At 50.8% G+C, this 23,972-nt stretch overlaps 2 protein-coding genes and 1 pseudogene across 4 annotated transcripts; 1 reads left to right on the top strand and 2 right to left on the bottom strand.

The window, feature by feature from the left end:
* Positions 1-9,000: 9,000 nt before the first annotated feature.
* LOC103885449 lies at positions 9,001-10,067 on the bottom strand (annotated as a pseudogene).
* SMIM33 (small integral membrane protein 33) lies at positions 10,038-12,743 on the top strand. Its single transcript, XM_031666796.1, has 2 exons — positions 10,038-10,158; positions 11,563-12,743. The coding sequence occupies exons 1-2, from the start codon at positions 10,150-10,152 to the stop codon at positions 11,950-11,952; spliced, it is 399 nt and encodes a 132-aa protein (XP_031522656.1). The 5' UTR covers positions 10,038-10,149; the 3' UTR covers positions 11,953-12,743.
* A 1,810-nt stretch (positions 12,744-14,553) lies between these two features.
* STING1 (stimulator of interferon response cGAMP interactor 1) lies at positions 14,554-22,418 on the bottom strand. 3 transcript variants are annotated; one of them, XM_003900183.5, is made up of 8 exons: positions 22,185-22,418; positions 21,848-21,940; positions 21,098-21,324; positions 20,784-20,967; positions 20,412-20,520; positions 17,629-17,867; positions 16,679-16,865; positions 14,554-15,481 (listed from the first exon to the last, which is right to left on the bottom strand). In XM_003900183.5, the coding sequence occupies exons 3-8, from the start codon at positions 21,322-21,324 to the stop codon at positions 15,288-15,290; spliced, it is 1,140 nt and encodes a 379-aa protein (XP_003900232.1). In that variant the 5' UTR covers positions 21,848-21,940; positions 22,185-22,418; the 3' UTR covers positions 14,554-15,287. The 3 variants fall into 3 exon arrangements, with proteins under 3 accessions (XP_003900232.1, XP_021795909.1, XP_031522654.1); XM_021940217.1 differs by lacking the exon at positions 16,679-16,865; XM_031666794.1 differs by lacking the exon at positions 21,098-21,324 and having other exon boundaries at positions 22,185-22,399.
* Between the last annotated feature and the right edge of the window lie 1,554 nt (positions 22,419-23,972).

Raw genomic sequence — 23,972 nt, 5'->3', positions numbered from 1 at the left:
GTGTATTTCCTACAAGGGACAGTCTCCTACATAATCACAATACAGCCATCAAAATTAGGAAATTAACATAAATATATTAATATCATCTAATCTTCAGATCCTATTCAAATTTTGGCAGTTGTTTCAATAATGTTCTTTATAGCAAAAGGATCCTGTCCAGAATTACTCATTGAAAGTCTCTTCAGTCTCCTCCAATCTGGAATACCTCAGCCTTTCCTTGATTTTCATGACCTAAACATTTTTGAAGGTTATAGTCCAGTTATTTTATAGAAGGTCTCTTAATTTTGGTTTCTCTGATGTTTCCTCATGATAAGATTTAGGTTATCTATCTTGGCAGTGACGTCGAAGAAGCAATGTTGAGCCCCTCTCTTTGCATCCTATCAAATAATGCAAGATTTTTTTCCTTTTTTTTTTTTTTTTTTTGAGATGGAGTCTCGCTGTGTCTCCCAGGCTGGAGTGCAGTGGTGTGATCTCGGCTCACTGCAAGCTCCGCCTCCCGGGTTCACGCCATTCTCCCGCCTCAGCCTCCCAAGTAGCTGAGACTACAGGCGCCCGCCACCACGCCCGGCTAGTTTTTTGTATTTTTAGTAGAGACGGGGTTTCACCATGTTAGCCAGGATAGTCTCGATCTCCTGACCTCGTGATCCACCCGCCTCGGCCTCCCAAAGTGCTGGGATTACAGGCTTGAGCCACCGCGCCTGGCCATTTTTTTCCTTTTTTTTAAGAGACAGAGTCTCAGGGCTGGGTGTGATGGCTCACGCCTGTAATCCAGCACTTTAGGAGGCCAGGGAGGGAGGATTGCTTGAGCTCAGGAGTTTGAGACGAGCCTGGGCAACATGGCAAAACCCTGTCTCTGCTAAAAGTAGAAAAATTAGCTAGGTTTGGCCATACCTGCCTGTAGTCCCAGCTACTCAGGAGGCTGGGATGGGGAGGATGGCTTGAACCTGGGAGGCAGAGGTTGCGGTGAGCCAAGATTGTGCCACTGCACTCCAGTCTGGATGACAGAGCCAGACCCTGACTCAAAAGAGAAAAAAAAGAGAGAAGGTTCTGGCTCTGTCACCCAGACTGGAATGCAATGGCGCAATCTCACCTCACTGAAGCCTTGAACTCCTGGGCTCAAGTGACCCTCCTGCCTCAGCCTCCTGAATTGTTGGGATTACAGGCATGAGCCACAATGCTTGGCTCAATTTTTTTTTTTTTTTTTTTTTCTGCGATGGAGTCTCATTCTGTCACCCAGGCTGGAGTGCAGTGGCATGATCTCAGCTCACTGCAACCTCCGCCTCTCAGGCTCAAGCAATTCTCCTGCCTCAGCCTCCTAAGTAGCTAGGATTGCAGGTGTACACCATCATGCCTGGCTAATTTTTGTGTTTTTAGTAGAGATGGTGTTTCACCATGTTGGCCAGGCTGGTCTCGAACTCTTGACCTAGTGATCTGCCCGCCTCAGCCTCCCAAAGTGCTTGGATTACAGGTGTGAGCCACTGCACCCGGCCCCGGCCCTGGCTCTATTTTTATTTTTATTATTATTTTTTTTTTCAAGAACAAGTCTCACTATGTCACACAGGCTGGCCTCGTACCCCTCGTACTCCTCATACTCCTCATACTCCTCCTGCCTCAGCCTCCTGAGTAACTGGGACTACTGGTGCACATACCGCCCCTGGCGTGCATGATTTGGATTTGTTCCGTTACTGAGGAGGTTTGCTTTAATCATAAAGTGGTATCTGCCACTGTATGTTTCCTGTGGCTACTGTAACGAATTACCACAAACTGGTGGCTTAAAACAATAGACATTCAGACCTTTATTCTGTCACAGTTCTAGGGGTTAGAAGTCAAAATTGAGGTGTCAGCTGCACCACAGTCACTCCCAAGGCCCTAGGAGAGAATCATACTTTGTCTCCTTCAGCCTCTGGGGATTGTTGAGCATTCCTTGGTGTCCCTTGACTTGTAGTGCAGCATTATCACCTGCGCCTCCATCTTCACATCACTTCCTCTGTGTCTTCTCTTCTGGGTGTCTCTCAGAAGGACACTTGTCATTGAATTTAAGGCCTGTCTGGATAATCTAAGATGATCTCAAGATTTTTTTTTTCTTTTTTCCTTTTTTTTTTTTTTGAGACAGAGTCTCGCTCTGTCGCCTAGACTGGAGTGCAGTGGCGCTCTGGCACAATCTCGGCTCACTGCAAGCTCCACCTCCTGGGTTCACTGCAGTCTCTTGCCTCAGCCACCCAAGTAGCTGGGACTACAAGTCCCCACCACCATGCCTGGCTAATTTTTTGTATTTTTAGTAGAGACGGGGTTTCACTGTGTTAGCCAGGACGGTCTTGATCTCCTGACCTCATGATCCACCCGCCTTGGCCTCCCAAAATGCTGGGATTACAGGCGTGAGCCACTACACCCGGCCCTTTCTTTTCTTTTGAGACAGGGTCTGGCTCTGTCACCCAGGCTGGAGTGCAGTGGTGAGATCTCGGCTCACTGCAACCTCTGCCTCTCAGGCTCAAGCAATCATCCCACCTCAGCCTCCCGAGTAGCTGGAACTACAGGCACACATCACTATACCTGGCTAATTTTTGTACTTTGTTTTGTTTTGTTTTGTAGAGATGGGGTTTTGCCATGTTGCCCAGGCTGGTCTTGAACTCCTGGGCTCAAGTGATCCACCTCCCTCGGCCTCCCAGAGTGCTGGGATTCTTAACTTAATTACATCTGCAAAGATTTGTTTTTTTTTTTTCTTTTCAGACAGAGTCTTGTTCTCTTGTCCAGGCTGCTGGAGTACAGTGGCATGATCTCGGCTCACTACAACCTCCGCCTCCTGGGTTCAAGTGATTCTCCCGCCTCAGCCTCCTGAGTAGCTGGGATTACAGACACATGCCACCAAGCCTGGCTTATTTTTCTATTTTTAGTAGTGACAGGGTTTCACCATGTTGTCCAGGCTGGTCTCAAACTCCTGGCCTCAAGTGATCCACCCATCTCAGCCTCCCGAAGTGCTGGGATTACAGGCTTGAGCCACCACGCCCGGCCTCCGGATACACCTTGTGCTTCACCTGCCCCAGCCCTGGAATCAGCTATTTCTTTAAGGGGCCTTCATTCCTTTTGGCGCAAATGGTATTTAGAAACTGAGGGCCGGGCACAGTGGCTCACGCCTGCAATCCCAACAATTTGGGAGACCTAGGCATGAGGATCAATTTAGCTCAGGAGTTTGAGATCAGCCTGGGCAACATAGTGAGATATCATCTGTACAAAAAAAAATTTTCAATTACCCAGGCATGGTGGTGTGAGCCTGTAGTCCCAGCTACTCAGAAAGCTGAGGTGGGAGGATCACTTGAGCCTGGGAGGTCGAGGCTGCAGTGAGCTGAGATCATGCCACTGCACTCCACCCTGGGCCACAGACCCTGTCTCAAAAAAAAAAAAAAATTTTTTTCAAAGGAAAGAAACCGAGGTCTGAATTGTCAGTGTGCTCGTTGGTGCTAGCGGGTAGCGTCTCTAAGGCCCTTCTCTGACTGCCATGATCCTTAAATATTACTTATTAGATCACTCCCCTTGCAGTAACCAAGCTCCCATTTCTGCTCCCATTCCTTCCCCACCATGTGGATGCCTTCCTCACCCTCTCCCCCGTCCTCATTTGAAGTGCACAATTCAGTGGCTTTTTTTTTTTTTTGAGACAGTCTCCTCCCTCTGTTGCCCAGGCTGAAGTGCAGCAGCGCAATCTCAGCTCACTGCAACCTCTGCCTCCCGGGTTCAAGCTATTCTGCCTCAGCTTCCTGAGTAGCTGGGATTACAGACATGTCACCAAGCCTGGCTAATTTTCGTATTTTTTAGTAGAGACAGGGTTTCACCATGTTGGCCAGGCTAGTCTCAAACTCCCGACCTCAGGTGATCCACCCACCTCGTGCTGGGATTACAGGCCTGAGTCACCACACCAGCCTCAGTGGTTTTTGTTTTTGTTTTTGTTTTTTGTCTTTGAGACGGAGTCTCTCTCTGTCGCCCAGACTGGAGTGCAGTGGTGTGATCTCAGCTCACTGCAAGCTCCACCTCCCAGGTTCACACCATTCTCCTGTCTCAGCCTCCCAAGTAGCTGGGACTATAGGTACCCGCCACCACACCCGGCTAATTTTTTGTATTTTTAGTAGAGACGGGGTTTCACCATATTAGCCAGGATGGTCTCAATCTCCTGACCTTGTGATCCGCCTGCCTCGGCCTCCCAAAGTGCTGGGATTACAGGCGTGAGCCACCGCACCTGGCTGCCTCAGTGGTTTGTATATATTTAGAGAGTTATTCACCCATCCCAAATAAAACCAATTTTATAACATTTCCATTACCCTAAAAAGAAACCTCACACTCCTTACAGACCTATAGCTTTTTACAAAGCTAGAAGTGGGGTGTGGTAGAGGAAAGCAGCCTTTGCTCCTTACTTACCCAACTCTAGCCCAGAGTTTCCAATGACCTCAAAAGTCAGCCGCCTCTCAGACCTGCCCTGAGTCTATCATGGCAACCCCACGCTGGCCTGCTCAGGTTGTTCCCACAGGCCCCTGTCCTTCAGCTCCTTCTGCAGACTCCTCAGCCTGCCTGCCTTTGGTGGCGATGGAGTGAAAGAAGGGTTGCTCTTTGCCTTCCTCTGGCCAGCAAAGCCACTTTCACCCTCCCCTGGAGAGGTGGAAAGGAAAAGTGACCCTAGTGTCTGGAGCTGGCTCAGGCGCCTCCCGCCCAGCACAGTGATGGTAGGGAGGACCCCAGAGTCTTTATTTTTGGTTGCAGGGCTTGAGCCTCAAAAGTCAGGGCATGTGTTCTCTATGACGTAAGAGCAGATTCTTGATCATTACAGCCCCTTCCAGCCAACCTAAGAGGCTCTGTGACAACAAAATCCAGAAAGACACAGCGGGAACAAGGCAGTGAGCATTCTGTCACGGCTCAGAAGTGCCCTCCCGCAAGTGAAGGACGCTCTGCTTGCTCTATGCTTCCAGGATTAAGAACAGATATGTATGTATTGTGGGGTGAGAGGGTACATTCCTCCAGGTTCCACTTGTATCAGCAAACTTTTGTTCTTTATTAGAAACCCGGCCGGGCGTGGTGGCTCACGCCTGTAATCCCTGCACTTTGGAAGGCTGAGTGGGCGGATCACGAGGTCAGGAGATCGAGACCATCCTGGCTAACATGGTGAAACCCTGTCTCTACTAAAAAAAAAAAAAATACAAAAAATTAGCCAGGTGTGGTGGCGGGTGCCCACTGGGACTCCAGTAGTAGTCCCAGCTACTTGGGAGGTTGAGGCAGGAGAATGGCGTGGACCCGGGAGGCAGAGCTTGCAGTGAGCTGAGATCGCACCACTGCACTCCAGCCTGGGCCACAGAGCAAGACTCCATCTCAGAAAAAAAAAAAAAAAAAAAAGAAAGAAAGAAACTCCCATGGTTCTCAAGGAATGAGACATGGTTCCTGGAATCACTTGAACCCAGGAGGTGGAGGTTGCAATGAGCTGAGATTTTGCCACTTCACTCCAGCCTGGGTGACAGAACGTGACTCAGTCTCAAAAAAACGAGAGACATAGTTCCTGGAAAAATGAGCCCCCACACACCTGTAACATAAGACAAAGTGTGACAAATGTTAGGAGCGTGTAAGAAACATTATGCTGTAAGGCTTAAGGAAAAGAAAGCAAATTACTCAAGTACAGGGCTGAAAAATTCATCCCTAGAGGAGGCCGCGCTTGACCTAAGCTGTAACAGATGTTTAGGTTTAGATGGCAGGAATGGGCAGGCAGCTCACAGCAGTGGTAGGGAAGTGACACAGAAGGCTGGGGCTGTAGTCTGGTCCCGGAAGTTCCACCTCTCGGAAGCCCTTTAGGAGATAGATCCAGGATTAATGAGGGAGGGAAAGGAAAGAAGTAGTTATCAGAAGGATCAAAAACTGGGCTTTTGGACACAAGGACAGGCGCCCCAGTGGAGGTATCTGCCAGAGCAATGGCATATGTGTCTTGAGGAGGCAGGAGGTGAAAAGCAGTGGCCAAAGTTCAGGACCCATGGCAGAGTCCAGATTCCCTCTGGCTGAAGTCTAAATGGACCAAGATGGGAAGCAGAGGATGAGCAGAGTCTTTGATCCCGTTGGGAGGGGCTCAGCCAGGGACTTCAAGGTCAGCCAGCAATAGGTCCCACTTACTTTGCAGGTCAGGTCAGCAGCCCAAGGATCTGGGCTCAAGTGAATTTGGAGGTCTGAGTGGGGTCCCTGGATGTCAGGATGTGGGACAGCTTGGCTGAGAAACAGGGAACCAGGATGTTACATTCTGCTTCATCCTGGATCAAGACTCCAGCGGAGGGGAGTTCCCAGGGTGTCTCCAGCTCTCCAGACTGGACGGGAGGATGGTAAGTGCACAGCAACAGACAGAATGAGGGATGGTTGGTCCCACAGAGTCAGCCGGGGCTAAAAAAAACTGTCTCTAGAGAGAGGAGACATTGGTGGGCAGTTTTTGTGACTTGGACACATTAAAACACATACATACTCTCAAATGAAGTTGCCTTCAGGCAAATGCAAAGAAATATAGAGTTCATATTTATTTATTTATTTATTTTTTATTTATTTTTATTTTTTGAGATGGAGTCTCACTCTGTCGCCCAGGCTGGAGTGCAGTGGCCGGATCTCAGCTCACTGCAAGCTCCGCCTCCCAGGTTTACGCCATTCTCCTGCCTCAGCCTCCCGAGTAGCTGGGACTACAGGCACCCACCACTTCGCCCGGCTAGTTTTTTGTATTTTTTAGTAGTGACGGGGTTTCACCATGTTAGCCAGGATGGTCTCGATCTCCTGACCTTGTGATCTGCCTGTCTCGGCCTCCCAAAGTGCTGGGATTACAGGCTTGAGCCACCGCGCCCGGCCTAGAATTCATATTTATAAAAACCAAAAGAAAAAAAGGGAAAACAATGCCTTGTGTGAGAATAATAAACATCAAATTCTATTATTATTATTTTTTTTGAGATGGGGTCTCCCTCTGTTGCACAGGCTGGAGTGTAGTGACACAAACATGGCTCATGGTCTTTGACCTCCTGTGCTCAGTGATCCTCCCACCTCAGCCTCCCAAGTAGCTGGGACTATGGGTATACACCACCACATCCAGTTCATTTTTTAAATTTCTCGTAGAGATAAGGTCTTACTATGTTGCCAAGACTGGTCTTGAACTCTTAGCCTCAAGTGATCCTCCTGCCTTGGCCTCCCAAAGTGTTGGGATTACGGGCATGGGTGACCACACCCGACCAATAAACATCAAATTCTATAAGAGGCTTATCCCTGTGGTGAGAAGGAGGGGAGAGGTCAGGAAACGAGGGCTTCTGTTTTCATTGTAATATTAATATTTTAAAAATAAATGTGACAAACTGTTGATAGAAGACAGAGCTGGTGGTTGAGCCTTGGAGATTTAGAGACTTACTATGTATTTTTTTAAATTTCTTAAAATTTTTATTAATCATTTACAAGTAACAAAAACCCATTATGTATAAACACGTAAATAACATTTTTGACAAATAGCTATTTTTATTTTTTTCACATATTAAAACCCACTAAAAATAACCATTTTTCTTTTTTTTTTTTTTTTTTGAGACGGAGTCTTGCTCTGCCGCCCAGGCTGGAGTACAGTGGCCGGATCTCAGCTCACTGCAAGCTCCGCCTCCCGGGTTCACGCCATTCTCCTGCCTCAGCCTCCCGAGTAGCTGGGACTACAGGCGCCTGCCACCTCGCCCGGCTAGTTTTTTCTATTTTTAGTAGAGACGGGGTTTCACCGTGTTAGCCAGGATGGTCTCGATCTCCTGACCTCGTGATCCGCCCATCTCGGCCTCCCAAAGTGCTGGGATTACAGGCTTGAGCCACCGCGCCCGGCCAAAAATAACCATTTTTCTAACCAACAACAACAAAAATCATTAGTGAGAAGAGTACTGCTGCTTTACATTTCTCCAAATCTCTTCAATGTCTGATGACAGACAAAAGATGGATTCTCATATCTGCTTTTGCATTCAGCCTATTACAATATCACACCAGATAGCCTCTCAAAAACTCCTCTGCACACTCATGAAAAAATGAGTGAAAAAGATAAATGATGGCCGGGCGTGGTGGCTCATACCTGTAAGCATTTTGGGAGGCTGAGGTGGGCAGATCACTTGAGCTCCAGAGTTCCAGACCAGCCTGGCCAACATGGTGAAACCCCGTCTCCACCAAAAATACAAAAATTAGCCAGGTGTGGTAGTGGGTGCCTGTAATCCCAGCTACTCAGGAAGCTGAGGCAGGAGAATTGCTTGAACCCAGGAGGCAGAGGCTGCAATGAGCTGAGATCGTGCCACTGCAACAGAGCAAGACTCCTTCTCAAATAAAAAAAAGGAAAAACTATAAATGATGAAATGATGTCTAAGTGTTATAAAAACAGCTTTGACCTAGAATACCCTTAAAAGGCTCTCGAGGCCCCCCCGACCACACTTTGAGAACCACTGCTCTAGACAAATCTCTTCATTTTACATATAAGGACCCTGGACCTCAGAGAGAGTAAGTGAGAAACTCAACAGCACACAGCCTGTTAATAGGAGGATACAGACATTAGGCGGTTTGTCTCACTTCTCTCGGTTTAGGTTCTCAATTGGAAACCTGGGAAATACACCCTAATGACCTGTCCTATTCCCTGTAAGTTGCAAAGATTGTCACAATGTATTTATTACCCTCTCCCCAACATTTCTTTAATAAAAGAGGTAATCAACAAATTTGGTAAATTTTGCAATAGGCATACTGTGTTTGAACCTAAACTACAATATTTGAATTCAGGTCTCTATTTGAACAGAAACACTAAGGCAAATTCGACTGCATCCTACTCCATGCAAGCTAGTAATGACAAACTACACAGTAAATATCACAGGTAAATATGGAAAGCAGATTACCCATAATATCAGTATTTATCATATATTCTGTGTCTGGAATACAATTCAATGACATATTTCAGAAAAATTTTCTCAAGTACTGGCTGAAAGGGTGGTGGATACATTAAGAGACTGCAAATAAATTGGCGATCATAAGAACTTTTTTAGATAAAATGGAGTTGTTCTGAAATGTAGACATTTTTCATTCCCTAACCAGACCTTATTCTTGTGTTTTTAAAGAAAATCAAGAAATCTTCTTGGCCACCTAGAGATGATTTCCTTTGTATCCCACGAGATGGTTCAGATCTTCTTTAAATGGATCATAGTCTTGTTATTTTAAACAACGCAGTCCCCAGATAAGCTGGTCCAGAGGAGGAAATTCTTCCCAAGGAACTCACTCCCAACTTTCATTTTGTTCAGGTTCTACATTCTTTGGTTCTGAAGCATGAGTCACATCCACTTCTCCTTTCATTAATATAATAACATAATGGCAATTCTCCTTCTCAGTGAAAAGAATTCACAACTGAGGCAAAGCGAACATTTTTCAGGTGAAGAGCTGCTTCTTCCCAGGTTTCCCTTTGAGCACATTCTTCCCAGGTCTCACCGAACTCCAAATGACCTCCAGGGAGTTGGAAACTGCCGGCTCCAACCGAGCGAAAAGGGGGTTTCCTCTTCCCCAGGAGGACGCAACGCGGATGCTTGCAGCTGGTCACCACGACTCCGACTCCAACTCCGGGCCGCCGCCCCCGCGGCTCTGCACTGTCAGTCACAGCGCGCGGAAGGACGCGCCTGGCAGCAGCAGGAAGTGACGCGCTCACCGCCCTTACTATGTATTTATTAAAGAGAGAATGTATCTGCAATTTCCATTGTGTTTGAAATATTGCATTTAGAAAGAAAAGATCAAAGGACAGTAACTCCAGGAAATCGGTTAAGGCGAGGAGCCAGCATGACTTGGTGGGGGGCAGGTTGGGTCGGGGCTCTGGCCAGGCTTCTGGGATCTGGTGGAGGGTGGGTGGGCAGGCACATCCAGGCTCCCGAAGCTGGCAGGGGGCATGAAAGGAGGCGCCAAGGAGGAAGATTAAGGTACTATCAGAGTTAAGGGCAGAGCCCAGGGTAGCCCAGATGTTCCCGGAAGTGCAAGCACAGGAGAGCGGTGAGAGTGTGTGCACAGGGTGTGTGCCCATCGGCCCCGCAGACGTGGCAGCTCCGGGTAGGGGCTGAGCTAGGGCGACCAGCCCTCCTTTACCCGGCTGGCTGCCAGTCCCAAGGGAGCCCTGTGCCAGCCCGGACAATGCACCAGGTAGACTCTGCTCGCCCCCTCCTGCCAGGCTGAGCTGACTTCCTGCAGGGGCCCCCTGTCTGTCACCAGCCTCAGCTTCCCCTTTTCCTCTGCACATCTAGAGCTGCTTCCCCACCCCCTGCCCTGGGAGCTCTGTGGCCTGGGACCCAGAGATAGTTGCAAGGTAGGGAGAGGGGGGTGCCTTTCCACAGGAAAAGGGATGCATGTGGGAGATGGGATAGTGTGGACAGGGGGACTGAGGGGCTAAAGGACATGGGCTTGTCCTGGGCAGCCTTTCCTGGCCTTCCCATGGGGAGGGCCACGCTGAGGGTGCAGGGCTAGAGGGAGGGGCTCCACCGGCTAAGATCTGTTCCAGGATGGCCCATCTGGGAAGGGGAAGCTGGGGAGGAAAGGTTTATTGGGCCTGTGAGGACCTCAGCTCTAGGGTTTACAGTTTTGCAGTTTGCTACCTTCACTACAGTGCCACCACCCCCATCTGATATCCAGCAGGGTGGAGTCAGACAGCGGTATGGATCATGACCCCCAGCTTTTGGTAGAAGAACACCGGGACTTTGACAGAGGAAGACTGGCACAGGGTTTCCTCAATCCATAGTGGGCAGAGCCAGGAGTCCACACTGGGTACCCCCTCTCCTCCAAGACCCCAGAACCTGATGCTGAGGCCTTGGCAGGGTGGCGGTGGCACAGTTATGGGATGAGGCATCCCCCTGCCTTCTAAGTTCATGTCCCCTCTACCTCTACCTCTACCTCTCCCACCACCAGGGCACCGCCTGTCTGTCTTCCGTGTGAGTGGGGAGTAAGGGGAGCCTAAGATGCTGGACAAGGACCCCCTTTCCCCAGGACTTGAAGAAGCAGGTGCTCTCTTCCCACTGCCTAGGATGTGGGGACAGCAGCCCATAGTGTGCCAAGACTCCTGACCCAGGGCACAGGATCTATTTAAGAATTTTGCTGGAGACCTGGGAAGAGGGGACAGTGGGAGGAAACTTGGGGGCCCAAACTGTATACGCTGAACTGGGATGAAACCAGCACTCTCTTTGTCCCTGTCTGAATGTCTTTGTCTCCCTGTGTCTGTTTCTTTTTTCTCTGTCTCTGTCTCTATCTTTATTTCTGTCTGTTTTTATGTGCCTTTTTCTTTCCCCTTTCATCTTTCTTTCTCCCTCTCTGTATCCCACTCTGCCTTTTCTGACTTTTCTTTTATTGTCTCTGCTGCCATGTGGTTTATCTCTTTATTCTCTACCTCTCCCCAGGTCTTTACTCTGACTTTTTGTCTTTCTGTCTTTGTCTTTGGTCCCTCCCGCCCTCATTCTCCTGCCTCAGGTTCCTTTGAGTGTTTGTCTCTTTCTATTTTAGTCTTTTTCTGTATGTATACATCCATGTCACCCTCTTTCTCTGCCACTCTCCTCCCAGGCTGGCCACTACTCCTGGCCTTCTCCAGCTGTGAACAGTTCATCAGGGCAGGAGTCCCAGAGGCAGCTTTCGGAGGTGCTTGGTGGCATCTGGGAACAACCTCGAGGTGACGGGCTGCCCATGGTCACCATCATCGTTGCTGTCTTTGTTCTGCTAGCAGTCTGCATCATAGTGGCAGTCCATTTTGGGCCAAGGCTGCACCAGGGCCACGCCACTCTCCCTACAGAGCCACTGATCCCAAAGCCAGATGGTGGCATCTACCTCATCCACTGGCGGGCACTGGGCCCCCAAGACAGTCCTGAAGAAGCACTGCGGGGCCCTCTTGTCCCTGGCTCCTGCTCTGCACCAGATGGACCCAGGCCCAGCATCGATGAAGTCACTTATCTGTAGGAGGGAGACTTTGGAAAGTTAACCTGACCTAGCTCAGAACAAGAAACCAGGCAGAGAACTAGGGCAAAAGCAAATTGGAGCCTGGGCATCAGAGCGTCGGAAGGGCACACTGGACTCAGCTGGAGCTGCTCTCTCAGAACATTTCTAGAGAAAGCCCTGTGGTGGGCAGGAGAAATCAAAGCTTGAGGGCCCTGCCCAGAAACATGCGCTGGTGGCCTTCCCAGGGCCCAAGGTCACCTCACAAAGTCCCTCCCTCCTCTTCAGGGACCACCAGACCCCTGAATCTCCTTTTCTGAGTCTCTGCCCCTTCATTGCACCTCTAATCTCCTTCCCTTGTGATGTGAATCCAACTCAGGAGATTCCACCACCTCCCCCAAGCAGGAATGTCAGAGGCCCCGTGGAGCGGCCCTCATCCTACAAAGGCCAGCCAGGGAGAGCCCAGGCGGAGAAGCTGGTGTCTGCCTTCCCTGAGACTCACTGGGCTCAAGGAAGTGACGAACGTCTGCTCTCCTTGGTCAGTCAGGGGCAGTCCTTCGGCTGTTAGGGCCCAGACCTTGTTGACAAGCTCCAAAGTCCTTGTAAGCCCAAGCACAATTTGTAGTTTAAACATTGGCTTTCAGAGGCCCCCACTGACTCTGTCTTGCCTCCCCAGAAGGGATAGGGGGGATTTGGGAGGCTCTCATGGCCTCCCACTTTCTGTGTGCCTGGGCCTGTTGGAATAAGCTTAGAATGTACCATAGGACATTTCCCAGATCTTTCCAGCTGATGAGAAAACAGGAAAGGAAAAGGAGCTCCATGGAACTTGTTTTGGGAAGGAAGGAACGGGGTGGGGACCACTCCCAGCAGTGGGAGGGCCTGGGTCTAGTCAGCAGGGGGGTCAGGATGATGCATCCAGGAGCCAGGAAGACAAAACTGGGCCTTCTGGTGACTCAGTGCCTGCTGGTGGCACTGCCTTCCCCAGCACCTCTGAATCTCACTCATCTGCAGTTAAGAACGTGCAGACAAACATTCATGGCGGGATTTCTGGTGCTGTACCCTGGGGAACTCCTGGGGACAAGAAGTCCCCTGGCGGCATCAGCAAGACCCCAGCACAGCCAGGGAGGCTGGGAAATAACAGGAGATAAAAAGGAACAGAGGTGGGGATTGCAGAGTGTGCAGAGGGCAGGCTTGCCTCCTTTGGGATCCGGGAGCGGCAGCTAAAGTGTTAATAGCTGCCCCGTGTTGTGGGTCAGCTATGTGCTGGACACCAGGCTTCTCTGTGGACCTACAGATATGATACCATTCACTCCTCACAGCAACCTCCAGGGGAGGGGCCACTGCTATCCCCATTTTACACTTGGGCAAACCGAGGGTTATCAAGATACTTAGGTAGACACAGGTACTAAATGGTAGAGTCAGGATTTGAACCTGGGGCCATCAGACTCCACAGCCTAAGCCCCATGATAGGGACTGGATGGACTGGAAAGGCCTTTGATTCTGGGCTGGTTTCTAGTATACAAGCCACTGGTGTGATGATGGAGGATCTTCAGGCCTTGGGAACAGGGTGGCTGGGATACTTAGGAAGACTGGGGACTGTTCCCTCTTGACTCCCTTGGCTCTGCCGTCCTTAGGGGCAGCCAGTTCCTTCTGACCCATGTGTGTCTGTGTGGAGCATTTCTCCGCAGTGATGCTGTACTCAGAAATGTATATTGAGCATTTGTGACACACACACACACACACAAAAAGGCCAGGCACGGTGGCTCACGCCTGTAATCCTAACACTTTGGGAGGCCAAAGTGGGAGGATCACCCAAGGTTAGGAGTTCAGGACTAGCCTGGCGAAACCCCGTCTCTACTAAAAATACAAAATTAGCTGGGCATGGTGGTGCATGTCTGTAAACCCAGCTACTACGGAGGCTGAGGCAGGAGAATCGCCTGAACCCTGGAGGCGGAGGTTGTAGTGAGCCAAGATCATGCCATTGCACTCCAACCTGAGTGACAACAGTGAAACTCCATCTCAAAAAAGAAAAAAAAAAAAAAAAAGTGGGTGGGAGGGAATGAGCCCAGCCTGCTGAGACAAATGAAACTAACAGAGATAGGCTGTCTGCCCTCCCAGATGGGGGTAACTGCGCCACCACAGCGTGGAATCGGTGACTCAGTTGTAACCGTGATGGCGGAAGGTACGGCATGGCAGTTGGCTGTGCTGTCCAAGGCCCTCCAGGGACTGTCCCATCTCATCACACAAACTCTTTCCCCTTGTCCCTTTGCAGGCTCTCTCATCTGGCACCTATAGTTAGTGTCACCTGCTCCTTTGAGTGGCCCCTTGCCCAGGACACAGCTGTGTACCCTCGTGGCATCATCTGTGTGCTGGCTCAGGCCAGCCTGTGGTCCCTGCTCCCCAAGCCTCTCACTGAAGAGAAAGGCACTGAAAGAACAGGTGCCCTCAGCCTGACTAGTAGGCTCTGTCCAGATGGAAAATGACACCCAGCACCCTGCTGCCCTGTACTAGGATAAGGAGGGGTGCAGGGAGGCATGCATGTGCAGGCAGGTTTGGACATCAGGGACAGTAATTCCCATCTGTTATATCAGTCAGAGTCCAGCGGAAAAAGACGACTCACTCACATTGTGTAATCTGAGGTGTGCTTTAAAAAGGGAAAAGGGTGGAGTATAAGGAAACCGCAAGTGAGAGGGAGTACTCTAGTGGGGTGGCAGGGGCGGAGTGGGGTGGATACACAGCTAGGCTTAAGGGGCCAGGGAAGGAAGTGATGCCAGAATCCTAGAGATAGTCATGATTACTCAAAAGTTGCCCGGCAGGAGAGTCCACAGCAACCTTGATGCTGCAGGGCAGGAGCCGGGGGATTCATTACCCCAAACTCAGTCTCCTCCTCTCCTCCATTCTCCTGCTGGGGCTCCCCAATAATGGAACATGACCAGGAGCCAAAGGGCAAGGGAGCCTGTCGATACCATCGAGAGAGTTCGGCGTCCCCAGGCAGAGGAAGGGCAGAAGGCTGGGGAATGGGTCTGGAAGGCCCCATGAAAGACACCTGGCACATTCCCTAAGTACCTAGCATCCAGAGTTTACAAAAAACTTCCACACATTCAGTCCTCACAACAACCATGAGGGAGGTAAGGCAATGATTATGATCCCATTTCACAGGTTGAAGACACTGAGGCTCAGAGAGGGAAAACGACTGGCCCAAGGGGACAGGACTCATTTTAAGATGTCAAGTCCTGGACCCTTCCCTGCAAGGCCCCCTGTGGAAGGAAATAGCTCTGCTGGACATGCAGCCACTGAAGCAAGCCCCCAGTCCAGAGGCTTGGAGACCACTGGAGACTCTGGCAGGGTGACCCTGGGTCTCAGGAGAAATCCGTGCGGAGAGGGAGGGGCTTTTCCATTCCACTGATGAGGAGCTCAGGCTCTTGGGACATTGTGGAGGTACTGGGCACCGCTGAGTTCTTCAAGCTGCCCACAGTAACCTCTTCCTTTTCCTCCTGCCGCAGGTGCCGGAGAACCTCTTGGGACAGCGAGAAGCTGCTGTCATCTGCAGGTTCTGGAACAGGGAAATGGGGGAGAGTGGAGAGAGGATCTTACACATTCCCACTCGAACACACCTAGAGGACTTGCTGGGAAGATCCTCTAACCCTCCCTACCCCCTCTTCCTACCCACCCCCCAGCCACTGGGACTAGAGTTTCATGCAATCCTAGGCTAGAAGTGGTTTCAGGCCGGGCGCAGCGGCTCATGCCTGTAATCCCAGCACTTTGGGAAGCTGAAGCAGGTGGATCACGAGGTCAGGAGTTCGAGACCAGCCTGGCCAATATGGTGAAATCCCGTCTCTACTAAAAATACAAAAATTAGCCAGGCGTGGTGACGGGCACCTGTAGTCCCAGCTACTTGGGAGGCTGAGGGAGGAGAATCGCTTCAACCTGGGAGGTGGAGGTTGCAGTGACCCGAGATCGAGCCACTTCACTCCAGCCTAGACAGCAGAGCGAGACTCTGTCTCAAAAAAAAAAAAAAAAAAAAAAAGAAGTGATTTCAGAGAGAATGAAATTCCACCCTTTCACTTCTTTTTTTTTTTTTTTTTTGAGACAGAGCCTATATCTGTCGCCCAGGCTGGAGTGCAGTGGTGCGATCTCAACTCACTGCAACCTCCGCCTCCCAGGTTCACTCCATTCTCCTGCCGAGTAACTGGGACTACAGGCACCCGCCACAACACCCGGCTAATTTTTTGTGTTTTTAGTAGAGATGGGGTTTCACCGGGTTAGCCAGGATGGTCTCGATCTCCTGATCTCGTGATCCTCCCGCCTCGGCCTCCCAAAGTGCTGGGATTACAGGCGTGAGCCACTGCACCCGGCCCCACCCTCTCACTTCTGAAGCTGAAGCTGATGTTCAGAGAGGAGCAGAAACATGCCCGAGGTCATACAGTGAGGGAGTAGTGGAGCCAAGGCTGCAGCCCCAATCTCCTGTGCCCAGTACATACTGGCCTGGGACTCTTCTGTTTCCTCTGGAATCCTAGATGAAGTGAGGGGCCCCTAGAACCCATCTCTTCAGGCTCCACTGAGGGACTACAGTCAAAGACCTAAAAAAGCAATCTGGTGTGCTGGGAAGAGGGGGGCTTCTCCCAGGGAAGGAAGGGCAGGCCCAGAGCATGGTGCTGCTGTAGCCCCTTCTGACTCTTTGGGAGACCCTGGGACCCGTGACTCCTCTTGCCCTCCAGCCTATCAACCTCTCACCCTATCAACTCCTCACCCGGGTAGACAATGAGGCGGCAGTTGTTCTGAGACTCAGGGTTATCTGCCAGGATGTCCTCCAGTGTCCGGCAGAAGAGTTTGGCCTGCTCAAGCCGATCCTCCCGGCTAAATCCAGCTTGACCATATTGTGACATGGCAAACAAAGTCTGCAAGGGGGTGGCATACTCCAGGACACAGGTGCCTGCCTGGAGGAGGTAAGAGGAAGACCAGACTAAGCCAGGGACCAGGCGGATGGAGAATGGAGGATCCAGTCTAGGCTGTGGCCCCCAGTACCACAGGCTGAGGCCCCACTCCCTCAGCCTGTAACGATAGAGTCCTGGGAGGTGGCCACCCTAATGGGGTCTATGCTGTCTGGGCTGCCTTTGCCTCTGATACCCAACTCTGAAATCAGGGACAGGGCCGGGCTAAATTTACCCTTCACAGATCCTTCTCCTAAGATCCTAGGGCAAGACCTGCAGAGCAAAGCTGTCAACTGCTCCAGCTAGGAATCAGGTCTGGGGCTGGGCTCTGGGGTTCAACTCTGATCTGGGTTCCCCTGCACCCACATGAAATCCTTCAGATGTTCTCACAGGCTTCGTCTGGGGCAGCTTTATGGTCAAGAGCATGGTACAGTCAAGTTGAAATCGTCTACTTTCCAATGGTGTCTCTGAGCCTCAGTGTCCTCCTCTGTAAAGTGGGGATGCTAACAGTCCCTACCCCATAGGGTGGTGGTGAGATTTCAATGAGGTGATCAGATGACACACCCAGAATAGCATCCAGCATGTAGTAAGTGCTCAATAAATGTTACTTATCATTATCATTCAGTGCTGAATCCTGCCCAGACCTGGGACCAGCTAGGGACACTACAGCTCAGAGAAGGGCAGTGAATTTTCATCAGCGCTTGGCTAGGGCCCAGGGTTCTGGGGTCCTGACCTCTGCCCAGAGACCCCCACTCCCCTGCACACTCACCCGCTGCCCGTTCTCCAGAAGCTCATAGATGCTGTTGCTGTAAACCCTATCTTTGATGCCAGCACGGTCAGCGGTCTGCTGGGGCAGTTTATCCAGGAAGCGAATGTTGGGATCAGCCATACTCAGGTTATCAGGCACCCCACAGTCCAACGGGAGGAGGATATACAGCCGCTGGCTCACTGCACCCCGTAGCAGGTTGTTGTAATGCTGATTGTAAGTTTGAATCCGGGCCTGGAGTCCTGAGGCAGGGAAGCCCAAGAAGTCATTCCTGCTAACCCTATCTCCCACCTAATTCAGGAGTGAGACCCAGGTCATTGGCCCCTGCAGTATGTAGGTGCCAGAGAATGGAGAGTCCAGTGCACTCTCATTATACAGGAGGCCAGGAGGGGCAGCGCCTCCAAAAGCCCTCCCCACCCCTTCTCTTACTGCACTGCCCTTTGCCCTCCCTCACTTCTTTCCTCAGATGTCTATGTCAGCCCCGCCCCTTTCCACCATGGCTTTCAGGGCTGAGAGGCAGGCACAGCCCTGGGAAGTGACATTTCCAGCATTCTCCTGTACCCAGATCAGTCTCCTAGCAGAAGCCCTAGGAAATAGCAATGAGATATGGAAGAGCTGCAGCTTTAGCCTGCAAGTCAGAGGAATAAAACACACAGGCTTAGGCCAGGCACAGTGGCTCACACCTGTAATCCCAGCACTTTGGGAGGCTGAGGCAGGTGGATCATTTGAGGTCAGGAGTTCGACACCAGCCTGGGCAACATGGTGAAACTATGTCTCTACTAAAAATACAAAAATTAGCCAGGCACGGTGGCACGTGCCTGTGATCTTAGCTATTCAGGAGGCTGAGGCAGGAGAATCACTTGAAACTGGGAGGCAGAGGTTGCAGTGAGCCAAGATCTTGTCACCACTGTACTCCAGTCTGGGCAACAGAAAGAGACTTCATCTCAAAAAAAAAAAAAAAAAAAAGAGGCTCCACAGTGAAGTGGTCTAGGGTCCAGGCTCTGGACAAACCTGGGTTCAAATCCTTTCTCCTCCTCTCTCTAAGCTATGTGATGTCGGATAATTCACTTGATCTCTCAGAACTGCACTTAAAAAAAAAAAAAACAACAACAACACTGGGCACAGCGGCTCACACCTATAATTCTAGCACTTTGGGAGGCCAAGGCGGGTGGATCACCTGAGGTCAGGAGTTTGAGACTAGCCTACCCAACATGGTGAAACCCGTCTGTACTGAAAATACAAAAATTAGGTGGGCATGGTGGTGGGCCCCTAAAATCCCAGCTACTTGGGAGGCTGAGGCAGGAGAATCACTGGAACCTGGGAAGCAGAAGTTGCAGTGAGCCCAGATTGTGCCACTTCACTCCCGTCTGGGCGAAAGAGTGAAACTCCATCTAAAAAAAAAAAAAAAAATCTAAGGCCGGTGCGGTGGCTCATGTCTGTAATCTCAGCACTTTGGGAAGCCGACGTGGGTGGTTTACTTGAGGTCAGGAATTCAAGACCAGCCTGGGCAACATGGTGAAACCCCGTCTCTACTAAAAATACAAAAAAATTAGCCAGGCGTGGTGGCGGGCACCTGTAATTCCAGCTACGTAGGAGGCTGAGGCAGGAGAAAGACTTGAACCCAGGAGGCACAGGTTGCAATGAGTCGAGATTGTGCCACTGCACTTCAGCCTGGGCAACAGAGTGAGACTTCGTCTCAAAAAAAAAAAAAAAAAATCTAAAATAGTGATGGGCATGGTGACTCCTGCTTGTTATCTCCGCACTTTGGCAGGCCAAGGCAAGAGGATTGCTTGAGCCCAGGAGTTGAGACCAGGCTGGGTAACACAGCAAAACCCTCTTATTTTAAAAAATAAATAAATAAAACAGGAATGATTATTTCTTCCTCACAGGGTGTGAATCAGAAAATGCACATGAGGCCGGGCGCAGTGGCTCAAGCCTGTGATCCCAGCACTTTGGGAGGCCAAGACGGGCGGATCACGAGGTCAGGAGATCGAGACCATCCTGGCTAACACGGTGAAACCCTGTCTCTACTAAAAAATACAAAAAAAGTAGCCGGGTGAGGTGGTGGGCGCCTGTAGTCCCAGCTACTCAGGAGGCTGAAGCAGGAGAATGGTGTAAACCCGGGAGGTGGAGCTTGCAGTGAGCTGAGATCCAGCCACTGTACTCCACTGAGACTCCGTCTCAAAAAAAAAAAAAAGAAAAGAAAATGTACATGAGAGCACACAACATGCAGTAAATATTTATTGACATAATTTACGGCTGGGCATGGTGGCTCATGCCTGTAATCCTACACTTTGGGAGGCTGAGGCGGGCAGATCACTTGAGGTCAGGAGTTCGAGACCAGCCTGGCCAATACGGTGAAACCCTGTCTCTACTATCTACTAAAAATACAAAAATTAGCCAGGCTTGGTGGCAGGTGCCTGTAATCCCAGCTACTCGGGAGCCTGAGCCAGGAGAATCACTTGAACCTGGGAGGAGGAGGTTGCAGTGAGCCGACATGGTACCACTGCACTCTAGGCTGGGTGACAGAGCGAGATTCCTTCTCAAAAAAAAAAGAATTCACGAGTGACCTTGGGTAAGTCACTTAATGGCTCTAAGCCCCATATTCCTTTCTGCAAACCAGGCATCATAGTGACATCCTTCATGCCTTGGGATTAAAGGATTTCGTAGACATGAAAACGCTTTGAAAAGTATAGTGAGTTCTGTGTGTTAAGAAACACAAGAGGCTGTGTGTCTTAGTGTCTATTTTGTTAGATCTAGAAATGGGGGCAGAGAGGATGGCCCACCTGGCAGGATCAGCCGCAGATATCCAATGTAATATGACCATGCCAGCCCATGGGCCACGTTGAAATTCCCTTTTTCACAGACTGCAGAGATCTCAGCTGGGGTCAGGCCCTGTGGACAGCGGGATGGGGATGGGGGGCCTCCATCAAGGACACCCAGAGAACTCCTCTTCCTCCTCCTCCAAGGCTTCCCAACCTGCTCCTGACTTGATCCCTCCTTTGCCATTGTCAAACCCACTGTTCCAGGACATTATACGTTCTACTCCATGGACTCCAACCTTTAAACCAGTTCCACTTCCAGTATTCAACTCAGGGCAGGTCACACCAGCCACAGCCTCCACTTGGCCAGAGCTTCTACCTCCCCCTGTGTCATACCTTGAGGCCCAAGAGGATGTTCAGTGCCTGCGAAAGGCCCAGGAGGGCAAGCATCCAAGTGAAGGGCAGGCCGACCGCATTTGGAAGGGAATAGTAGAAATAGCCGGACAGCAGCAACAGAGTCCCATGGTGGAACGGGCAGCCCAGGCAGGCCCGCACAGTCCTCCAGTAGCTGTCCCGGTACCTGTGGGTGACAGCCAGGCCCCAGCCCCCAAGCCCAGCTCAGCCAGAGAGGTTCAAGGAGGGGCAGGGCTAGGCATCAAGGGAGTGATACATGTTGGAAACCCTGTCACATGGGTACTGCAGTGAGTCACCTGGAGTGGATGTGGCGCAGCTCCTCGGCCAGGCTGCAGACCCCATTTAACAGCTGTCCCAGCTGCAGGGAGGCTAAGTGGAACACCAGGCACCGGAGAATGTGCTCTGGTGACTCTCCTAGCCCCCAAAGGGTCCCCAGGCAGGCAGTCAGCAGAACCAAGGCTGCCTTCTGGGCCCCGTGACCCCTGGGACACGGGATGGATGGATGCAGACTGGAGCGGGTCATCTGTGGGCACCAAGAAATGCATGATCATTCTCCCCTTGCCCTCCTGCCCTTCTGGGACTGAGGCTCTGGCTGGGCATTTCCTCCCAGTTCCCCTTTCCCTGGTGCCCAGCCACTCCCAAAGGCTGCTCTTAGAGACACCTCTAGGAGACAGGCTGGGACTTAGTCACCCCAAAGCTCCTGTCTCTGCGAGGTTTGCTGAAAACAGAGCAGGTGCTGAAAACAGAGCAGGTCCTACACACACATGCCCCACCAAGCCCCAGGGAGACCACAGGTGTGGTGAAGAAAGAAGGCAGCAACTACCCCAGACCCAGACTTGAAGCTGTCCTGTGCAGCCCTACCCAACCAAGAACCCTTGGGGACCTGGGTTTCCCTGTCCCCGGAACTCACCCCAGGGAGGACCTTAGTCAATAAAGTGGAAAACAGAGCTCAGGGAGTGGGGATAGGGCAACCAGCAGGCACCCCCTCGCCTCTGGGTGCCAGGGGCCCTAGGCTTGGCATTCTGCCAGGCTGATCTTGAGCCTACCGTCTGCCTCCCAGACACAGGCTGCTCTGGATGATGACGAGGAGAGAAGGCCCGGCGCTACCAGCAGTCAAGGGCAGCTTCTCTGAGTGCAGCCTGAAAATGAGATGTTAACAACGATTGATTTCTCCACAACACTCTAGCCCTGGCGTCTCTCCAAACCACAGCTTTAGTGATGCTGGGAAGGAGGGTATTTCCTCTTCCTGGGGAGAGGTAGGACCCTTCCCTCAAAGCCCTGATGAGCTGGACCTGAGTCCTGGGGTCAGGGGTGAGGTTTGAGAAAGACTCCGTTCCATTGCCCTTTGCTACCCCCAAACCAAGCATGTTTAGAAACACTCACCACAGTCACAGTTCTGAACACCAGGTTGCCCTCAAGCCACCACGATCAAACACACTGTGCCCAACACTGAGCAGGACTCCACACGCTCAGCCAAAGGCAGCACACACATCACACAATGCTTCCCGTCTCATATTTTTCTTCTGGTTCCCAGAATGCAGATTCTTTTTCTCAAAAGTGTGACCTAGGAGGGAGGAGTGGAAAATGAGCAGTTATTTCCGGTAACAAGAGCTTTTTTTATAAAGCGCTTGGTGGGAGAGGAGGGGCACAGAGGAATGGGGGTTTGGCTCTTTGCAGGAAACGGCCACGCCTGTGACTTCTCCAAGAGAGCCTGCTGGTTCTGGTTGTGGGGATGATATTAGGTAAGTGCAAAAGTAATTGCGGGCCTGGCACAGTGACTCACGCCTGTAATCCCAGCTCTTTGGGAGGCTGAGATGTGTGGATCACTTGAGGTCAGGAGTTCGAGACTAGCCTGACCAACATGGTGAAACCCCATCTCTACTAAAAGCAAAAATTAGCTGGGAGTGGTGGTGGGCGCTTGTAATCTCAGCTACTTGGGAGGCTGAGGCAGGAGAATCGCTGGAACCTGAGAGGCAGAAGTTGCAGTGAGCGGAGATTAGGCCATTGCACTCCAGCTTAGGCAACAAGAGTGAAACTATCTCAAAAGAAAAGAAAAGAAAAATGATCTAACCTACATTGTTTGAGTGTAGGTTATAAAATCCCATGCATCAACCTAATAATAATAATTAATAATAATAATAGTAGTAATAATAATAATAATAATGTATTTACCTTGTTCCAGACATTATGCCAAGTGTTGCATATATCACTTCACTTGTATATCATTTCACCAGCCACCCTGTCAGGTAGGTATAATTCTAGCCCCATTTTATAGATGGATAATCCAAGGCTCAGGGAGGTGAAATAACGACCTAAGTAATTGAGAGTGGGGACTTGAAGCCTGGTGGCTTGCTCCAAAGCCCAACTTGTTCTGGCCTTGATTTCATGCCAGTAATCCCAGCACTGGTGGCTAGAAGAGCCACCAGAGCACATTCTTCGGTGCCTGGTGCTCCACCTAGCCTCCCTGCAACTGGGACAGCTGTTAAATGGGGTCTGCAGCCTGGCCGAGGAGCTGCACCACATCCACTCCAGGTGAGTGGAGGCCAAGGCAGGAGGATCACTTGAGCCCAGAAGTTTGAGGCCAGCCTAAGCAACATAGGGAGATCCCATCTCTAAAAAAAAAAAAAAAAAAAATTAGCCAGGTGTGGTGGCACACGCCTATAGTCCCAGCTACTTGGGAGGCTGAGGTGGGAGCATCACTTGACCCCTGGAGGTAGTAGAGGTTGCAGTGAGCTGTGATGGCGCCACTGCACTCCAGCCTGAGTGACAGAGTGAGACCCTATCTCAAAAAAAAAAAAAAAAAAAAAAAAAGGCCAGGGGCAATGGCTCACCCTTGTAATCCCAGCACTTTGGGAGGCCGAAGCAAATGGATCACTTGAGGTCAGGAGTTCAAGACCAGCCTGGCCAACATAGTGAAACCCCATCTCTACTAAAAATACACAAAATTCGCTGGGCATGGTGGTGGGCACCTAAAATTCCAGTTACTCCGGAGGCTGAGGCAAGAGAATTGCTTGAACCTGGGAGGCGGAGCTTGCGGTGAGCCGAGATCATGCCACTGCACTCCAGCCTGGGCAACAAGAGCAAAACTCCATCTTAAAAAAAAAAATAAAGTCCGGGTGCAGTGGCTCACTCTTATAATCCCAGCAATTTGGGAGGCCAAGGCAGGCAGAT

The sequence above is a fragment of the Papio anubis genome, chromosome 5 (assembly GCF_008728515.1).
Source record: "Papio anubis isolate 15944 chromosome 5, Panubis1.0, whole genome shotgun sequence".
NCBI lineage: Eukaryota > Metazoa > Chordata > Mammalia > Primates > Cercopithecidae > Papio > Papio anubis.
This window is presented reverse-complemented; position numbering and strand designations above follow the sequence as displayed.

Coding starts and splice junctions, on each gene's coding strand:
- STING1 (XM_003900183.5), bottom strand. CDS start 21,324: ATGACCCGCTCCAGTCTGCATCCATCCATCCCGTGTCCCAGGGGTCAC. Junction 20,521..20,783: donor ACATCCTCTTGGGCCTCAAG/GTATGACACAGG, acceptor CGCTGTCCACAG/GGCCTGACCCCAGCTGAGAT. Junction 15,482..16,678: donor CCGCCTCATTGTCTACCCGG/GTGAGGAGTTGA, acceptor TCCCTGTTCCAG/AACCTGCAGATGACAGCAGC.